The 20396-nt window shown below is 45.9% G+C and overlaps 1 protein-coding gene across 5 annotated transcripts in view; it reads right to left on the bottom strand.

Annotated features, from left to right (window-relative positions):
* Positions 1–17456, bottom strand: part of TRIM67 (tripartite motif containing 67) — a 48673-nt gene extending 31217 nt beyond the window's left edge. For 4 of the 5 annotated variants that reach the window (XM_042848332.2, XM_042848331.2, XM_005291245.4 and 1 more), the window contains exons 1-4: positions 16312–17330; positions 8780–8875; positions 2327–2449; positions 843–953 (exon numbers count right to left, since the gene is read on the bottom strand). In XM_042848332.2, the coding sequence (XP_042704266.1) occupies positions 843–953; positions 2327–2449; positions 8780–8875; positions 16312–17178 (1197 nt within the window). In that variant the 5' untranslated portion in view covers positions 17179–17330. Of the gene's footprint in view, positions 1–842; positions 954–2326; positions 2450–8779; positions 8876–16311 lie in introns of all 5 variants that reach the window. The other variant, XM_042848330.2, reaches the window with a different exon arrangement.
* Positions 17457–20396: the final 2940 nt, after the last annotated feature.

Consider the following 20396-nt stretch of genomic DNA (forward strand, 5'->3'; position numbering starts at 1 on the left):
TCTTCTCCACTTCTTTCCGCCTCCTCCCTTGAGCATGCCCCATCCCCGCTCTTCCCCCTCCCTCCCAGCACCTCCTGCATGCCACTGAACAGCTGTTCCCCTGCGTGCAGGAGGCACTGGGAGGGAGGGGGAGGAGTTGAACAGCGGGGCTGGTGGACCCCCTGGAGTACCTTCGCAGACCCCAGTTTGAGAAATGCTGCTTTAAATGAAGTCTCATAATCTAGAAAACATCATCATATGTAAATTAGGTTTGATATGCAACAAGATAGGTGTTCCATATCTGCATCAAAATTGGCACTCATTTTGCACTCACACACTTGGCAGGTTTGACAGTTGAGAGATATGGTGCCAGGAAGGGGACATATCAGGAGCAAGCTGGAGGCTTGGTAATATCAATGGTGTAAGGTCTCTGGGCTGCTCTAATTAACTGACACTAAGACTGGGTTGGTGCAAAAATCAGGAAGCCATAACCAGTTCCCTGGTGGTCCCCATTCCACTGCAAAGAGAGCAGGCTGGGCAAAGGGGAAAATTGATCTTCCATGTCCATTCAAATCTTGGCCTCTGCTTAAACTACCAACAAGAGTACCAATTATGTTGGAGTTTTTTTGGGTGATGCAGATCCTTGTCTATTGGGAAATGCATAGATGCACCAAAATCATTTCATATTAGCCACCAAATTGTAATAATTTCTAGGTATTATATTGACAAGGATAGAATGTGAACCTGCAGCTGACAGACTCCATAGCCCATTTCCAAGCCATTAAGCTAAACACTCCACCATAGCAAGTTTTACATTCCAGTTTAATCTTTTTGTTTCTTCACAAGAGTAAAAAAGAAAATACCTGTAAAAAACCAGAGGGATCATTTTCTTTGATTACTTCCAGACAGTATTCCATAAGCCCTGTTGACTGACGTAGCTTCAGAGTACAGTGATTTATTTGGTCCCAAACAACCTGCAAATGAAAACCTCAGTATATTTATGATAATCGTCTCAGCCTTCACTGAATCAAGTAAATTATTTCAGAAGCAGCAGCAGTGAATGGAAGAGAGTGTTAAAGCTATGTTTGTTTTAGCTGTCATATGGGTATTACCCCATCTGCATCAGCTACACTTCTTTGCTCTGTATTGTAAATACTGATAATTAGTTTGGCAAAATGTCATGTACAGGGAATCTCAATTATCAGAGCAGATTAAGTGTTGAATACCCAAGTCTGCTCATGGCTGAAGGAGTTAGGATCAAATGGGTGTAGAATTTGTTCACTGCACATGCAATCACCCTTCCATTAAAATTTGAGCTTTTAATAACAAAATAATTTAAACCCAATATATTAAACAGGATAACTATGAGGACTACTGGTCCATCTATATTCTATCATTCCCTTCATAATTTACAGTAGACCCTTGTTCATCCAGAGGAAAAGAATAAGAAAGGCACATCTCTCATTTTTCCACAATTTTGGACTTGTTTCTGCTCTCATCAGGAGTAAGTCCACTGCAGTCTATGGAGTTATTCAAGGTAAAAATGGTGTAAGTGAGAGGAGAATCAGGCCTTTTAGTGGGACACCATAAATTTAGGAAGTTGTGAGAGTGGGGTTCCCGGAACACTGAGCTGAAGCAGTCTGTCCATTCCCTCTACATTGTGTTAATCAGACAATAGAAAAAAAACTAAAATATTTGTAATGCACCCAGAACTTGTAATATCTTCAAATACAGAGCTATGAGCTGCATGAAATTTCACCACAAAGAACCCTACTAACCACCACTCCAATCAGCCAGTTACATTTTCTCTTTCCTTCCCTTTTCTCTTATTTCTCTTGAGAAGAGAGTGAAAGAGGATCTCAGGATGTCTCTCACAGACACTTGAGATTCTGAAGGTTTAAAAAAATGGACTAAATCCTGAAATTTTTATTCAGTCCTTTCCTGAACAAGATTGCTTCCATTTGGTCAAAACCAGAGAGGTAATGAGTGCCTGAACTGCCCGTTGATTTCAGTGGGATCAGTTGCGATTACTTAGCACCTGTCAGGATTTGACCCATAAACTTCAATAAGAGTATTGCCTAAAGTTTGAAGCACCAATTCAGCAAGTTACTTAAGCACATGCCTAACTTTAAACACATGAATAATTCCATTGAAGTCATGCTTATGTATCTTGTTAAACTGGGGCCTGAATAAGGACTTCAAGATCTGGTCAATGGGAATTTTAACTGAATAAGGGCTTCAGGACTTAGCCTAATGTGCATTAACTCTAGGCTAAAGAGACACTTCAATAGAAATATTTGTAGCCACACTCTCTGGAATGCTTGTAACTCATAATAGTTGTGCTCACCTTTAATTTGTGCTCACGCTCTTTGGTAACTTTTGTGAGCAGTTTTGCCTTTTGACGAGTTAATGCATCAACCAGGGCATCACACTGAGCAACCAGACAAGCTTCATAATCCAACCCATTTTCCTAGAAGAAGGTGACAATCATATTCATCTATGCAAATGAATTTTTTACAGTAAAAGCTGTTATTTACCCAAACCAATATACACGTTTTACATTTAGAAAATGTTTCCTTTCAAGAGTTTGGCATGTCATGTTTCCTTTGTGATTCCATTACATATTGCACTGTTAACAACTGCTGACTATAAAATGCCTTAAGGGACACTGTCAGGATGATTATGCTACAAAATTGATTTATTGTAACCCCTTAATATACTAGCATTTTCCAGACAAATGAATGTGTGGGAGTCTCTATGTCGTCTTAAAATATTGTTCCAAATTCTGCTCTCAGTTACCTCACTGAAACTCCTCTGAAATCAGGGGAGTTGCACCATAGTAACTTGAGCAGAATGGAGTCCACAGACTGATCCCAAGGGGAATAAACCAAGAATAAATATAATTCTTGAGACTGTGGTATATTGCCTCAAGATGAAGGCGGAGGGCAATAGAACAATGAAAGGAACAATTTTAACCTGAGCACTTTTTTTTGAGCTTCTTGTAGTTAGCACATGCTTACATCTTCCCTGGAAACATGAATTTGGTTAGCCTTTTAAAAATAATACACTGTAGGTTTTAGTCACATAGCAGTAGAATTCACTTCTGTACAGAGGACCAGCAGAAGGCCTATGCAGAGCTTAAGTGGGATTTAAATAGCACTAGGCTTTGGGCTGGTCCTCTGCACACAGGTGAATTTCACTCCCATGGAATTCACAACATAAGACTGGTTTAAATGGAAGTCATCATACAAGCTAAGCAGCTGCTCTTGAGGAGGGGGAAGGAAGCCTTCATGCTCCTGTTTCCAGGAGACATTGGGCTGTCTAACCAGCTTCTCCCCAAATCCCAGTTCAGCACTTAAGCTTTAGTGTGCTTAACTTTAAGCATGTGCTTAAATCCTATTTAAATCAATGTCTCACTCTGTTTCCCCCTTGAATTATATTTTACTAATCTGATTTGTCCACTTGGCCAAAATTAGATTTGTCCTATTGCCTTCCTAAAGGTTGGAGGACAATTCTCTACATTTGATATATTTCAGAGTAGCAGCCGTGTTAGTCTGTATCCGCAAAAAGAACAGGAGTACTTGTGGCACCTTAGAGACTAACAAATTTATTAGAGCATAAGCTTTCGTGGACTACAGCCCACTTCTTCGGATGCATATGCATCCACGAAAGCTAGTGCTCTAATAAATTTGTTAGTCTCTAAGGTGCCACAAGTACTCCTGTTCTTTTTACATTTGATATAGTCACTGATATCCACTTCTAACAGGCCACTGTGGTAGTCAGTTTTCCCAGGACAAGTATAGCTGGCAAAGCTCTCCATTGTCTTCTGCTTGGAACCCCAATTCAGCAAAGCACTTAGGCATGTGCTTAACTTTAAGCTTAAATCCCACTGAATCAATAGAGAGTCTCAGGGAAGAACTCATCTGTCAACAGATATAAACACTGGTTCACCTCATGTGGGCATTTACACCTGTGCAAAGTGGGTGTGAAATACTACCAGTCTGATGGGGAGAGTTTTACATGCACTTTGCATTAGAGTAAATGACTCCAAAGTGAAAAGCAGTGGAAAATTAGGCCCAGTGATGATAGAGAGATAAAGTTACCAAAGGATTTACAGTATTTTTAAACTGTTAACCTATCCATTTCTCTGACAAGGTTCTCTTTGAAATCAGTTATTAAAACCACAAGTGTTACTTTTCCAGGATGAATTCCTGACTGATTTTAGGCTTTAAATATAAATCTATGAATGTGCACAATTTGCTGCCCCAGTATGTATGGGTTATACACACTGCTTTGTTTATGTTAGGGACTACATGTATGTCTTTTTATCTCTGGAAAAAAAATCAGTTTTAGAAAAAGATGGTTTGCCAATTTTAGTTCATTATTCTGGAGCCATTGCCAAGCTAAATTAGGTTTAAATAGGCATCTTGTCTTAAGATGCAAGTGCCATCTCTTCTACAAAGTATCCCTACTTTGGGATAGCAATAAGCATTGGTGCCAAATTCCTCTATTCTTGATCTTCCCTGTTGACTTGATTCAAGTGACAGAAGGGACATCTAGATGGGAAAGGAAAATTAAATTTAGCTCTATAGTCAATGAGCCCAATTGTCTTCTTTCTTATACCCCTTTTGCACCAGTGTAAATCCATTGACTTTGACAGTTTCTCCTGATTTACACGAATGTTAGAGCAGCATCAAGCCTCTGCTCTCATTTACATTGCCGCAAATCAGGAATATCTCTACTGAAGTTATTGGAATTACCTTACAGTAAAAATAGTGTAAGTGAGAAGAGAATCAGGCTCTGCATAGCTATCCCTTACACATGCACACATGTTACTTATGCCCATCTTTTTCCCTTTGTTTTGGCTTTTATCTTCCCCTCTATGTATTTCAATCTACCTCCGTTTTTAGATTAAATTTTATTACCCTCATCCTCACACCCTAAGCAAGAGGTGGGCAAACTACAGCCCACCGGCCACATCCGGCCCCTGAGCTCCTGGCCTGGTAGGCTAGCCTCCGGCCCCTCCCCTGCTGTTCCCCCTCCCCTGCAGCCTCAGCTCACTCCGCCGCTGGCGCAATGCTCTAGATGGCGAAGCAGCGAGCTTCTGGGGCAGTGCAGCTGCAGAACCCGGCCTGACCCAGTGCTGTGCTGCGCAGTGGCAATGGCATGACTGGCTCCAGCCAGACAGTGCGGCTATAGCGCTGCCAGCCACCAGTGCTCCAGGCAGCGCGGTAAGGGGGAAGGGAGCAGGGGGTTGGATAGAGGCCAGGGGAGTTTGGGGGGGTGGGCAGGGGCGGGGATAGGGGTTGGGGCGGTCAGACAGCGGGGAACAAGGGGGTTGAATAGTGGCAGGGGTTCCGGGGGGGGGGCAGTCAGGGATGAGAGGAGGGGTTGGATGGGGTGGCGGGGGGCAGTCAGGGGCAAGGGTTCCGGAGGCAGTCAGGGGACAGGGAGAAGGGATGGTTGGATGGGGGATCCCGGGGGGGGGCAGTCAAGAATGAGAGGAGGGGTTGAATGGGCCGGTGGGGGGCAGTCGGGCAGGGGTTCCCGGGGCAGTCAGGGGACAGAGAGAAGGGGTGGTTCGATGGGGCAGAGGTCCCGGGGGGGGGGCCGTCAGGAATGAGAGGAGGGGTTGGATGGGGTGGTGGAGGGCAGTCTGGAGCAGGGGTTCCGGGGGTGGTCAGGGGACAGGGAGCGGAGGGGGGTGGATGGGGCAGGGGTCCCGGGGGGCCATCAGGGAATGGGGGGGTTGGATGGGGCAGGAGTCCTGGGGAGGTGGATGGGAGGGGGCGGGCCACAACCCCCTTCCCTAACTGGCCCTCCATACAATTTCCAAAACCCGATGCGGCCCTCAGGCGAAAAAGTTTGTCTGCCCCTGCCCTAAGCCATGATTCATGCAGCCCCCTCTCTGATTAAGGAGAGAAAGAACATTCTTTCCCTGGGAGCTGAATGCACTGCCTCTTTGGCTAGGTCTATACTGCAGGCTCAGTGTAGCTTGAGCTGACATACCCAAGAGAGCTATGTCCCAGAACAATGAAGCTGCAGTGGTGTATGCTTCAGTGCAGACTAGTCCTGTGAGAATCACCCATGGTTCTCTGCTAGCATGGGGAGCAAGGGACCAAGCTTGGGCTGAACTTAGATGAGCTACAACTAGACCACGGGTTAGCTCCAGCCCCTTTCTGCTTGTATCTGTCCCTCCTCTACTTGGGTTACACCCACCGTGCCTTCACTTTGTCTTTCACAAGATGATAGGGAAATGTTGGTTTCTGCACAGAATTTGAGTCAGAATGAGTGCTCTTGTGGGTGCTCCTGTCATGGGGACTACAACCCCCCGCCCCCCAGTACTTCTTGCAGCAGATGGGAGAAGAGTGAGAATTGTATAGTGACAGCAACAAGGCCCCTTAGAGAGTCAGGAAAGAGGTAGTGAGGGCAATCAGGCAGGTTTTGAAGAGTGCAAGAAGAACAGTGTAAGGGACTTGAAAGTAACCTAAGAAGAGAAAAAGGAGAGAAGAAAAGCAGAAATCCACAGTCAGGGAAAAAAATAAGAGCAGAGAAAAAAAAGGAGGCTGTGAACCCAAGAGTAAGAGCACAGCTCTCTCTTGCTAAGCAAGGGAGTAAAGGGTTTGACTTGCTGTCTGGCTTGTATGGTGTTTAAATACAATGATAAAAACTACATATCTTTTACTCCATTGAGCAAATGCTTGCGTGTAAGACAGTTCTGCTGAGGGGTAAAAGTGGGAGGCTGCCAGTACTGAGGTATTTATTGGAGACAACCAGAATCATGCTTCTCAGCTCAGGCCATGGATCTGAATCCAAACATTCCCAATGTTCTGATTTGTTCAGATTTTGTCTGGTTTAGACCCATTATAGAGATGGGCCCATGATGTGGAGTTCAGTCCAACTCCAGATTCAAATTTCCTCAAAACTCAGAGGGTGGGGATTAGCTGCAGGTTTCTACTTTGGGTTCACCTCTAGGATTTTTGTAACATGGGGTGGAGATTCAGGGGGTCATAGTCACGAATACCAGACAATTCCTTGTCATTCGACTCTAATTACAACAGTACCATTATGCATAACAATTTGCCAGGGTTTCTGTTCATATACATTAAAGGATTTTACAGCACAGTTTTAATATTTGTAAATGTTCATCTTTAGGTTTCAAAAGGGTAAAAGTAGCTACCGAAGGGAGCTAGGTGACCCAGTGGATCAGCGATGGACTATGGAGTCCTTCACCTGCAGCTCACTGCTTCAAAACTGTTCAATGTGTATAGTAAGTGGCTGAAGTTCATTACCATCTGACAGCTGTTTGGTGGCCTAAGGGACATGAGTTGGTGGTTTAGGCCAGTTCTTATCAGTCAGTTATCCATATCACTTTAAAAAAATAAGTTAATCTCCCATATTGGCACTTCTAGCAGAGCAACAGAGGAATGGTGGGGGATACAGCATTCTGTGGCACTTTGCATATGTTGGCAGCATTTGTGGTATAAACTCAATCTGGGTTTTTAAAATAATTTAATTTTAGATCAAATATTTATTTCTCAAACTCCTGCCTTCCCTTTCTGCGTAAAGCAGGAACTGGGGATTGCTCACTGATGACCAAAGGGCCAGAAGTAAAGCAGACAGCACACAGTGGGTAGATCATAGAAGCCATGCTAGAAAAAATCACTAGTTAGAACAATAATAATCCTCCTCTAGTGCCCTGGTGAGTCAGTATAGGGAAGCAGGCACTGCTGCTGCATGTCCCAGACCTGTTCTATGGGTAGACCAGGGGTCGGCAACGTTTGGCACCCGGCTCGCCAGGGTAAGCACCCTGGCGGGCCGGGCCAGTTTTATTTACCTGCTGACGCGGCAGGTTTGGCCGATCGCGGCCCCCACTGGCCGCGGTTCGCCGTCTGGGGCCAATGGGGGCGGCGAGAAGCCACGGCCAGCACATCGCTCGCCCACGCTGCTTCTCGCCGCCCCCATTGGCCCGGGACGGCGAACCGCGGCCAGTGGGGGCCGCGATCGGCAGGACCTGCCGCGTCAGCAGGTAAATAAAACTGGCCCGGCCCGCCAGGGTGCATACCCTGGCGAGCCGCATGCCGAACATTGCCGACTCCTGGGGTAGACAGAGAGGTGAAAATTCCCAATATCCAGCAACTTTCATGAGCCTATATTCACTTGAAAAAAACAATTGAGTTTCACACTGGTTTTGTGCTCTTTTAGTGCAAATATAAATGTGTGCTTTAGATTAGTCTTTTGCTCAATGTAATGAGTCAAAATCCAATGATCAGAGCTGAACAGAAACATACACAACAATAATTTCCACTCAACCCCCCTCCTTCCCCACATTCATTTGGCAGTTCTTGTGCCCTTTTTGTATTTTGACTTTCCACAAATATCCTAACAATTAAAATACAAGAATATTCTCAGAAACAGCATAATTTAAGCAAATGTTAGACTATTCACAGGTAGTAAGTTTGGAATTTGTAAAAATTAGTATTTTTACCAAAAACCTGACTCTAAGAATTACACTCATCCAGTATGTGAACAGAAGCACACCATACAACCAATGAGTCCAATCAGAAATTAAACAAATTTCAAATTTCCAATTCTTGCAACAAATGGCATACAATCTACAGGCCAACAAATATTTGTAGACATTAGCTGATAAATAATTTTGCCTAACAAATACATTAAAGAAAAGAGTATGTTATTCCAGGCAATCTGTGAACAGCAAGAGACTAAAGTCATCAAATAAATTATGCACTCAGCTCTAATGATTATTGTATTATCAAAACAACAAATAGTATAAAATTACCTGTATCTGCTGCAATATATTTTTCAGCTGAACCAAAAATTCTTTAGCTTCCTTTGCTTTATCTGAAACACCATTTAAAGCCTGAGACAACTGTGTCTGTAAGAAACAGAATTTAAAATGAAAAATTAGAGATAAAATGCAAATGAATTACAAAAAAATGCAAATACTAATCCTTACTTCTTACAATTAAATGTTAAAAGGCTTACTTGGCGTCACATGCATTCTTACTTGCACAGAGGATTTGTGCTAGAAAAGAATAAGTTAGGATTTCAATTGTAATAGATTTAGTAAGGGTGAATCTCTGTGTGGGTAGTCAGTTATTGTCTCCATTTTCCAATTAAATGTAATGACTAGCTAAGTCACAACACTTACAAAAGCCTGAAACTGTTCACATATGCATTGAAATGATAGTATCTTACATTTACATAGTGTCTGTCATGCTGAAAAATCCCCAAATGATATCTAAACTAGCAATTTCTTAACTCTAAACCTGAAATTTTTACAAACTTTGTAGTGTCAGCTACAGTTAAAATATATTAGAACTTTCATTACAAAGCCCTGTTTGTATAGTCTTTTAACACTGTGTAAAAATTTCTTTTGGGGCTGAAAGCATTCATTCCTCAACTTAACCCAGAGGTGAATATTTCTGGAAGAATTCTTTTACTCATTTTGAGTTACGAGAGGGTGAAAAAAAATATGTACTTTCACTATGGTATGACAACTTTAAGATAATGTTTTGTTTATGAATAATTTAAACGGGTGAATTTTACATGATATTTGAACTAAAATTCTAGCCACAAGACTAAGCAACGTTAACTCCACCCCTTTGTGAGTATGTACTACAATTATCTTTACATGACCACATATTATTCCTCAGAGCATAAAACATGGCATTTGATAACCTTGTATTTAGCTGTGATACTCTGAACACCTTTCCCAGAGCTGAGGAAGAGCTCTCTGTAAGGTTGAAAGCTTGTCTCTTTCACCAGCAGAAATTGGTCCAATAAAAGATATTATCTCACCCATGTTGTTTACTTGATAACAACCTTAGACACATGCAGTATCTTACATCAATATAGTTGTGTAACACACACAAAAGTGCATTAAATTATTTCTCTGAAAAGTACACATGAAGGCTCTGGTCCTGTAATTGCATCCATGGAAGCAGACCCTTGCCCCTGCATAGAGCTTCAATGACCTTTGCCCCTTCACAGATAAGACTGCATGATCAGACTCTGGAGTATATTTAACCAACATACTACAGATGCAGAATAGCAAAACTGTCTAATTGTCAACAGCACTATGTTTTGTGTTATGTTATGGCTGATGTAACCTCAGGAACTCTTTCAATACTATATCAACCAGCAATGCTTCATTAAAACAGCTTGTGGAAAATATACTATGAGCCAGATCCTCTGCTGCTGTTAACTGACGTAGCTGCATTGAAGCAAATGGAGCTATGCCAATATACACTAGCTTAAGATCTTGCCATTGGTCTCTTACTACAATGTTAGCACTTAGGCCCAGATCCACAAAGGTATTTAGGTATTCTCTCGCTCTCTCTTTCTACCTCAGTAACTGTTTAAATATTTATCTACAGTAAAATGGTAGATTACTCCAAAATCTTAGGTGCCGAGTGAATTCAGGGACCTACAGAGTTTGGCAGGAGTTTTGTGGCTTGCAGTGGAGCTAGAACTGGGACTTAAATACCTAACTTTGTTGTTTAGGCACCTACGTACCTTTGTAGATATGAGTCAAAGTTACCATTTATTCTCTGCTTGCTCCTGAGGGGAAGTGATTTACAGCTACCCTGACAAGGGCACAGCTCACTTCCCCCTTGTGCCAGCTCCACTCTACCCATCCTCTGCCCCTCCTTCCCTATGCACATGGTTAACTGGGAGAGGGAAGACATTGGGTGAGCTGCTCCTTCTGCTCTATTTCCTATGCTTTGACCGATGAGGTAGGAAGCTCTAACGCAACCACAGGAGGGTCTTACTTTAGGGAGCCACATTAGGGGTAGGCACAAATTGGCCTACAATGGGACATAGCATTGAAGGCTTAAGGAAGAATCAACCCTAATGTTTACCCTTCTGTTCATGGAAATGTTCCATATTAAGCCCAATTACATGTATTGTACTGGTACCAAATTTGAAAATAGAATATCCTCTACTACAATTAACTTGTAACTAATCTAATAGGAAGAACAGGAGTACTTGTGGCACCTTAGAGACTAACAAATTTGTTAGTCTCTAAGGTGCCACAAGTACTCCTGTTCTTCTTTTTGCGGATACAGACTAACACGGCTGCTACTCTGTAATCTAATAGGAAGAGCTATAATAATTATATTATTGCTGTCAGTACTTATGTATGTGTTTTTTCCTACTCAAATTCTTGGCATTTCACAAAATTTGAAGTAACAATGTCTGGTCCAAAAATTTACCAGGCTCATTGGGCCAAATCCTTATCCCTTGATAAGGTCCCTGTGTGCCACCAAAGCATCACAAAGGGGCTGGTGAAGATTCCCCCAGTTCTACATTCCTTTTGGTCACGTGCCTGTATCTCACCAACAGGACATATTTTTGCCAGCACCAGGTGGGAATGTGATGGAATGGTGTAACAAAGTAAAGAGAGAGAGCGGGGCTGGAGTGTGATGTGCTCTGCCAATCAGTGGCTAGCGGACTGGTCCCAACAGGACAGGTGTGCCTCAGCCACAAAACAAAGGCGACTATAGTTAGTCCATGACAAAAATATAATTGCCACCACTCCAACATCTAATCCCATCCCCAACAGCAGAGCACAGTGCATCCCACAATATGGATGGGGCCAAAAACTGGGGATTGTCCCCTAGTTATCATGGCAGCCATTAAATTCTGAGTCAATCCAGAGCAATCATCAACTACACGGATATTAATGTAACTGAGCACATTCAGTCTCAGCTCCTCATATATAGCCACCATGAAGAAGACCCTGTACATAAACTTGATAAAGAAATTGATCAAATAACTTGACCAAACTTTTTCACTCATTAAATAATTGTAGTTGTGCTACTGCAAGTAGAATATGAAAGCCAGTTTTCTGATCACTAAACCCATTTAGAGATAATAGCCTTGTTTATTAAAACATTTATAGGGTGGTTTTTAAAGCAAATGGATTTAGCCATGTACTTTCCATTAAAACAAAATGGATTCAGATGCCTAAAACCTCCATAAGCCACTATAAAATGCACCCTGTACACTCAGAGCTCTCTTTCAAATGGTGGAAGGATTTGCTTGAAGCTGAACTGCAAGTTACAAGCTCCATTAACCATGACAATTAATAATTCCTGACAAATGTTGTTCTATCCACATTGAACTTAATTTTAATATCTGGGTCCAGCAATGAAATAAGGATTCTGTAGATGGGTAAAAAGGTTATATTCTTATCAAATACAATAACAGACAGATAACAAGGAGGACAAGTAATCAAATCTAGCTAGGCATAGAAGACTGATGTCTTCCCTGATTTTAGAAAATGAGACAGATAATTCTATCATTCTTTTTCAAATGAAGAGTTCATTGCTCATTTACCTTTCTTTTTCTCCATCTATCATCATAGCAGATTAACTACTGATTACATCATATGATCCAGGCTCTGAATTCTTAAAGAGCTTCCAAGTTTCTGGGAATGGAGGGTAGGCAGGGCTGGCGCAACCCATTAGGCGACCTAGGCAGTTGCCTAGGGCGCTACAATTTTGGGGGAGGTGACCGCAGCGGTATTTCGGCGGCGGGACCTTCCGCTGCCCCTGGGGGGGGGGGCGGCATTTTGGAGCAGGACCTTCCGTCGCCTAGGGTGGCAGAAAAGCTGGCGGCGCTCCTGAGGATAGGGGTTTGGGGCAATTCTGGTCTACCTTCTAAAGATGCATCCTTACTCCAATATTTTCCCTCAACTACTTGCTCATCTCCCTATGCATCAATGTCCTAAACAAACACCTGTCCAATTAAAGTTCCTGATGTCGGCTCTACTACAAGATCACACATGCACAATAGTTATATTTTTGATCTACATGGCAGGACTCAACAGAAGTTGCAGAACTGAGGCTTGTTCACCGTGCTTCTTCATACCTGTGAGTCAAAGGGCCCACAAATTTAAATCTATCGTCAGTAATGTTATTAATATTTTTGTATTACAGTAGAGCCTAGAGATCCCAAATGTGATCATGGCTCCATCATACTAGGTGCTGTACATACACAAAGTACAATATCCTTCCCTCCAAAAATAGGAGAACACAATTTTGATCAATCCCTTTAAAGCCTTCCCACCAGAACCTCAGCTGATATAAATCAATGAGCCTCCACTGATTTATACCAACTCAGGAGCTGGCTCTGTGTTCGTATATTACATAATTTCTAACTTCTGCAAAATAATTTACTTATGGCAGATTCCTATATACATTTTAGGGGAAAGTATCTTTATTAAACTAATATGACTACAAAATGCTCATGGCGGATGAGCTAGACTATCTAGCAATAACATGTACAAACAATTAAATTTGCCATATAATTCTAAATACAACACTTTAATTTATGGTTGGCCAAAGTTACAGGACCCAGGAGGCAGTAAGTGTAAATTACTGCATCTGAAAACTTACTTAGGTCCAACTACAAATATTCAATTCCAAAATCCAACTATCTGAAAATAAACATGAAACGAGGGGTTAGACTGGCTCCTGTTGGCAGTTTCAATATTTTTATTTCCTGCCAAGTATATTGTTCTAGGATAATTAAAACTTACAAGACATGAAAAGATTACTACTGTCACAAAAATTAGTTAATTTTAGGTTATTTTACTGTTCCCTTTAGAACCTTTATCATAACATTCAAACTATATATAACAAGGGAAAATCACATTCTGTGAGAACACACTCTCAGGAGGAAAAATGCAGTGAAAACACAAAACAACAGAATTTAGTTCATTCCTCTGACAAAGTTTGTAAGAATGAAAAATGATTTACAATGTATCTTGATCAGCACCACAGTTTATCACACCATTTCAAAAGGCGTTAATCAGTTGTAACACAAGTAGACTCTAGTTGAACACAAACTGGCTTCACAATCTACAAAACACTAACCACTTCTGCATATTGAAATCAATCATTGTTCATCAGGGGTTCAGTAGACTCCCTAATGAAGACTTTCCACCCAAAATCAGATTCTGCAATTAGCATAAATGGCAAAAGCTGTGAATTCATGACCTGGAGCTTATGAGTCAAGTGAATTTAACTCCTGAACACAAAAAAATCAAGTTATTCAGGAGATGGTTTAGTGGTCTAAGTAAGTCCTTAGCTGGAAATACCTTAACTCTGTTGAAACACAAATTGAAGTACTATCAGGGCTGATTCACTCATGCATTCTTCTGATCAATAAACAGAGTTCTGTACAGCTGATGCCATGTGGGATCTTTTCATGAGTCTTTACAAATTGAAGCCCTGTGTGTTCTATGTCAGCATTACTGTGTGGGGAGCCAGGGATCAGGGCACGAGAAGTGATCCATTTTTTACCCCTATGCAGTAGCCAAAAATGATCACAGACCCTCTCATTACCCCCCCAAAGGTGCTAATCATACCAAAGGGAATAGGGAGGAGGCAAGCCTTTCCTCTGCAGTAGCCAACAGAAGGAAGCAAGCTGCCCCACCTGAAGGAATGTGGCAGTTGGGTGCTCTTCCTTCATGAGGGAGGGACCCTCCTCAGTGCTGCTGTATGGATAATTGTGATGTGCTGAGGATGACAAGCACTCTATACATGTAAAATATTAATCATTAATTCTTAATCGAGTCAGTGTCCAGGCTTCCTGGCAAGACTGACAAGCTTCAAATCAATTTTAAAATAATCATCTCTTGGTCTCTATCCAAAAAGTATATGAAACAACGCCAGCTTTTTATATAAGAAGATTGCATGACCAGCAGCTCCATCTTGCACACAAATATCAGCAAACCCCCTCTTATGTGAAAGTACTATCTCCCAAAGCCTCCAGACAAGTTCCCTGAATGGTTCAAATTATAATGAGTACCAATACTAGGGATGAGTGAACCAGACTGTAGCAATCTCTGAACTGGCCAAGCCTTCCTTAACCAAACACTACCATCACTAGTTTTTGGATTAATGTGGATAAGACCCTCACCTTCTCCATCCTTAACTACCATCATTACTGTGGATCGCAGCCACCACACAGCCCTCTAAAAGGCCCGAGCATGACTTGCAAATAAACCTCTACACACCTTCCCTCTCTGCAGCCCTCCAGTGGGTCCCAAGCAACCTTCCGTCACTGACACGTTTATAGCAAAGTGACAGATAAAGATGCTATGGAAGGCCCAACAACTGTCTGCCTCTCTAATTTCATTTGGATTGGGAAGAAACCGGATTTGGTTTGAGATTTGGAAGTCGAGAAGTTACGGCCTAATACAAGATCACAGAGAGGGAGCATTTGAGTTATTGGAAGGTCATGAGAAGTGAACATGCTGCCCAGGGTCTAATGGAGGGTCAACAAGAAGGGAGGAAGGACCAGGGGCCTATTGGAGAGTTGCGTGAAGGGAAAGGAGAGCTGAAGGCTATCAGAGAATTATGGAAATGAAGTAGCCTTAATGTTCAGATAAACATCAAGACACTAGGGCGCGTCACCCAGAATCGCCCTCTTATCTCACCCCCCTCAACAAGAACTGTCACTGACATAGAATACTTCTTCCTCATTGTGGGGCTAGATCCTTGGCCCCATTAAAGATACATTGTGTTACTCTGGTGGCATGAAGTGACTGTACGGCTGCCCTGAAGGGGTAACAGGATTGCTCCAATACAGGGGAATCTTGGGTGGGGTATATCTGGTGTAGCCAGCTTTATATCAGCCCCCCCCCCACATCCCTTGCACAGAAGGTGTGTTGGGGCTGGCTGGAGTTGGGAGGAGACATTCTGGGAATGTCTCAGGGGTGTGCTGGGGGCTTTCCAGGACCAACGTTGTGTAGGGGACTCTTCTAGACAGCATAAATTGCAGCAGTCCTGGGGCTGCTCTAATTTGAGCAAAGGGCCAGTTCAACCCCCTGCCTGCTCCAGGAATGGGGGAGGAGTAAAGGTAGCTGAGAGCCACCTTTGTCTCCTCCCACCTCAGCATGATCTTGGCGCAGAGGAGGGTTGCAAAAGCCAAAACAGAGCCCCAGTCTGTGGAAAGTGCTTGGAGGTCCCGAGCTGGAGGCAGGGCCCGCTCCAGGCACCAGCCTACCAAGCATGTGCTTGGGGCGGCACCTGGAGTGGGGCTGCCCTCCCCCGGCCCTCCCCTGCTGGGGAGAGCAGGCGGCTGCCGGGCTCGGGCCCTTCCCTGCCACACTCCCCGCCAGGGGGCGACAAGAGGCTTTTTTGCCTGGGGCAGCAAAAAAGCCAGAGCCGGCCCTGGCTGGAGGGCACTGGAGAAGAGGTGAGTGGAGCTAATGATCAGAGACCTCCCCCCTGGCTATGAAGGCAGGGCCGTGCTGCTTGGGTCAGGGGTGCATCCCTACGCCCCTGGGCTTACCTTGTGCTGTTTCCACATAGCCCCTAGGGCTTTCACCTCGTGCTGGCCGTGCTTGCCCTCCTCCAGGCACTGGTAGCAGACGGGGGTGCCGCAGCTCACGCAGTACATGCTGTAGTTCTCCAGCTCGTGATCGGCGCAGGTGGGCAACTTGCGGGCGCCCCCCGCCGCCTTGCCGGGCCCGCCCGGGAGGCTGGGCGGGGGCAGCAGGCGGTGCTTGGCGAAGGGCCCCCGGGTCGGGTGGCACTTGAGCTGGCAGGCGGCGCAGTACAGCACCTCGCACTGCTCGCACGCCACGGTGGCCGCCTCGGGCGGGCTGCGGTCGCAGAGCTGGCACTTGGCGGCGGCCCGGCCTTGCTGGTAGCGCTGCACTATGGCCTCCAGCAGCCGGTTGCGCGGGAAGCCGCGGAGGCCGCGCGGGTCCAGGGAGGCGCTGCGGTGGCATTGCGGGCAGGTGAGGGACGAGCTGGGGCCCGCCCCGCGGGGAAGAGCCGCCGAAGAGGAGCCGGCCGGGGCCGGCCCCAGCGGCAGCACCCGCACCCCGTTGGGGGACTTGAGGCTGGGGGTGTAGGAGCCGTAGCCGCTGTCGCTCTCGCTGTGCAGGCTCAGCTTGTCCGCGTGCTCCCCGCCGCCGCCTCCCGCGGCGCACTCAGCCTCCGAGCCCGCCGCCGGCCCGGGCCCCGCCGCCCCCGCGGTTGCCGCCGCCGCCGGGGCTCGGGGCTGCAGCAAGGCGGGCAGGTGCTGCTCGCGCTCGGGCGTCTGCACGGCGATGGTGCGGGCGCAGGGCAGACAGACGTTGTGGGAGCAGGGCAGGATGATGGGCTCCCGGAACAGCGAGCCGCACACCGGGCACTTCAGCTCCTCTTCCATGGCCGGGTCCGCCGGGTCAGCAGACAGGCCCGCCGAGGCGGGGCACGGGGCGAGGACGGGGCTCGCTGCCGCCTTCCCTTCCCATGCCCCAGGGTGGCCCCCGGCGCTCCGGCTCAGCACCCCGGGGGAGGGACAGCGCCTGGCTGGGCGGAGGCGGCGGAGCTCCGCAAGCCAGGCTGCACACAGAGCCGCCCCTCTGGCTGCCGCTGCGGAGCGGCGCGCTCCCGGCGGGGCTGGACAGCTCCCGAGGGGCTGACCTCGGCAGGAGGCGCTGGCGGTGCAGCGACAGGAGGCTATTGTTTATTGCAAGGCAATTTCCTCGCCCTTGGTGTGTGTGCAGCGCGCGGAGCGGAGCTGGCTGGGTTCCCACTGCATCGAGTAGTACACGGGGGCGGGGGAGGGAGAGGAGGGACAAAGGGCGGGAGCGGTCTGAGCAGCAAATAAGGGACGGCTCGCTGGCTGGCCGAGACTGGAGACAGCGATTCTTTCAAAGGGGCTGTGCTGGGATGGCTTTATAGGTTTAAAAAATCCATTATTAATAGAGAGGATTAAACATTGAGGGCGGGGGGGGGAGCGCCTTCTATCCCGAATAGCTTCCCCGCCCCCAAACGGACGAGACTGAGAAAAGGAGGAAGCTTGAAAGCGAATAACAAAACGAATAATATGTTTCCTTCGATACATTTCTTATCATGCTCCAACCCAAATGCGAACCACCAAACGTTCAGGCATTGTTAGAGAGAATAATGCAAAGGGGGAGGGGGGCTATTATAGGCACGAATCTTGGTTGGCTGCTCCATGCACAGGCAGTGAGAGTGGGAATCATGAGTAAAGAAATGCACCAGAGCTAGTAGCAATGTAACCCAAACCGAAATTTGCTGAGAAAATAAATGAGAGATGACAGCTGAGAGTTTTGTGAATTGAAAATAACCATCATTATAAGAAAGAAACCAGTGGTGGGAAATCCCCCATCTGTTTTGTTTGCGCTCCATATGTTTAGAGTAGTTTATTAACAGAATGAAGAGATTATAAATAGAAATGATTTCACTACTTTGGGTAGATTATACGGTTTTGTGAGTCCCATCATTATTTACTAGATAGTTTGTTTAAAAGTCACATTCATATTAAATTCCATCCCACCAGCAGACTTCTTGTTTTTGTATTTAAATGTTTGTGGGTTGTTTTAAAAGAGAAGGTTACTTACCCTGTGCAGTAACTGAGGTTTATTTGATATATGTGTCCCTGTGGGTGCTCCACTTCAGGTGTTGGTGCATCCCAATGCCGTTGATCGGATATCTTTGGTAGCAGTGCCTGGTCGGGTGTCTCACGGCAGTATTGGAGTCTTTGGCGTGTGTGCGTTCCGATCCCCTCAGTACCGTCTCCACCATAGAGTCCTTTAAGTCGAACTCCAGAGTAGAGGGGAGGAGGGTGGGTAGTGGAGCACCCACAGGGAAACACATCTCGAAGAACCTCAGTTACTGCACAGGGTGAGTAACCTCTACTTCTTCAAGTGGTGTCCTTGGGTGCTCCACTTCAGCTGAATGTATAGCAGTATCCGCTATGGTTGGGGGGACTTTAGAGTTGTGGGTTGGGCAGTGGCAGACAGTACTGTATGACCTACTATAATGTCCGCTCTGGCCTCTTGTGTGATGGTGTAGTGTTTGGCAAATGTATGGTCTAGCAGCTTTCCATATGTCAATAATGGGTACATTGTGTAGGAACGCTACCGATGTTGACATAGCTCAAGTGGAATGAGTTCTGATGCCATCAGGAGGTTCAACATTGTGGATCTGGTAGCAGGACCTAATACAGTTGGAGATCCACTTGGAGAGCGCTGTTGTGAAATAGCAGCTCCTTTGGAGCGTTTTGCAGTAAATATGAAGAGTCTAGGGGTGTTTTACTAAATGATTTTGTTCTGTCCAAGTAGAAGGTAATCACCCTTCTAACAGCGAGGGTATGAAGTGCCGCTTTCTGTGGGTTTTTGTGGGGTTTGGGGTAAAAAGTAGGAAAGTGTATCGTTTGGTTAAGATGCAAAGAGGACACCACCTTTAGCAGAAATTTAGGGTGGGGTTGCATCATGATCTTGTCCTTAAAGAAATTAGTGTACAGGGGGTTGGCCATCAGTGCACTTATTTCCCTGCCCCATCTGGCTGACATGATGGCCACGAGGAATGCAACCTTCATGGACATGTGGAGTAAGGAGGAGGTGGCTATTGGTTCAAAGGGAGGTCTCATGAGGCCTCAAAGGATGAGATTCAAATTCCAGGTTGGTGTGTGTGTGTGGGGGGGGTGGACTTCAGGGTAGAGGTTTTGGAGTCCGGTAGGGAAGCATTTTGTATTAGGGTTTGTGAAGACAGAGGAGCCATCCAGTTTCTCGTGGAAGGCGTTGATTGCCACGAGATGAACTCTGATGGAGCTGAGCGATAGATTTTTGTTTTTGAGTTCTAAAATGTAGTCTAGGATATCGGGAAGGGGTGTGGTGCAGGGTGTAAGGGTTTTCTGTAAGCACCACATGGAGAATCATTTCCACTTTTGGAGGTAAGTATTGCAGGTGGAGTCGCATCTACTGTGTAATAACACATGTCTGACTTGCTCCGAACTGGCTAGTTCGTGCAATTGGAAACTAGGAGGAGCCAGGCTGTCAGGTGAAGTTTCTCCAGTTGTGGATGGAGGATGCAACTGTCGCTCTGGGAGAGTAGGTCTGGTCTCATTGGGAGAATTCTCGGAGGGGAGATCGACATGTGAAGCAGGTAAGGATCATAGGCGTGCGCACAGGGTGTGCCGGGTGTGCCGAGGCACACCCTAATGCAGGGCAGTCAGAGCTGTGGGAGGCGGGGCTGCATGCTCCCGCGGGGCAGCATGTAGGACTCCATGCTGAGCCAGACGCTGCTAGGAGTCTGAGCCTCATGGTTAGAGGGGCCGGGAGGTTGGACAAGGGGTGGGGGCAGTTGGGGGACAGGGAGCAGGGTGGGTTGGGCTGTGGCGTGGGGTGCTCTCACCTCGGGGGCAGCTCCCAGCGTCCCTGCATGCAAGGGAGAGTCGACGCAGGGCAACTCTGCACGCTGCTTCCCTCCCCCCTGCCAGAGCTGACCCGGTTCCCAGCCCATTGGCCAGGAACCCCAGCCAATGGGAGTTGTGGGGGGGGCGGTGCCAGAGCTGCCTGACCACGCCTCCCCAGCAGGGAGGGGGAGGGAACTACTCCAGCTCGTCTTGCTCAGCCC

The sequence above is a fragment of the Chrysemys picta genome, chromosome 3 (genome assembly GCF_011386835.1).
Source record: "Chrysemys picta bellii isolate R12L10 chromosome 3, ASM1138683v2, whole genome shotgun sequence".
NCBI lineage: Eukaryota > Metazoa > Chordata > Testudines > Emydidae > Chrysemys > Chrysemys picta.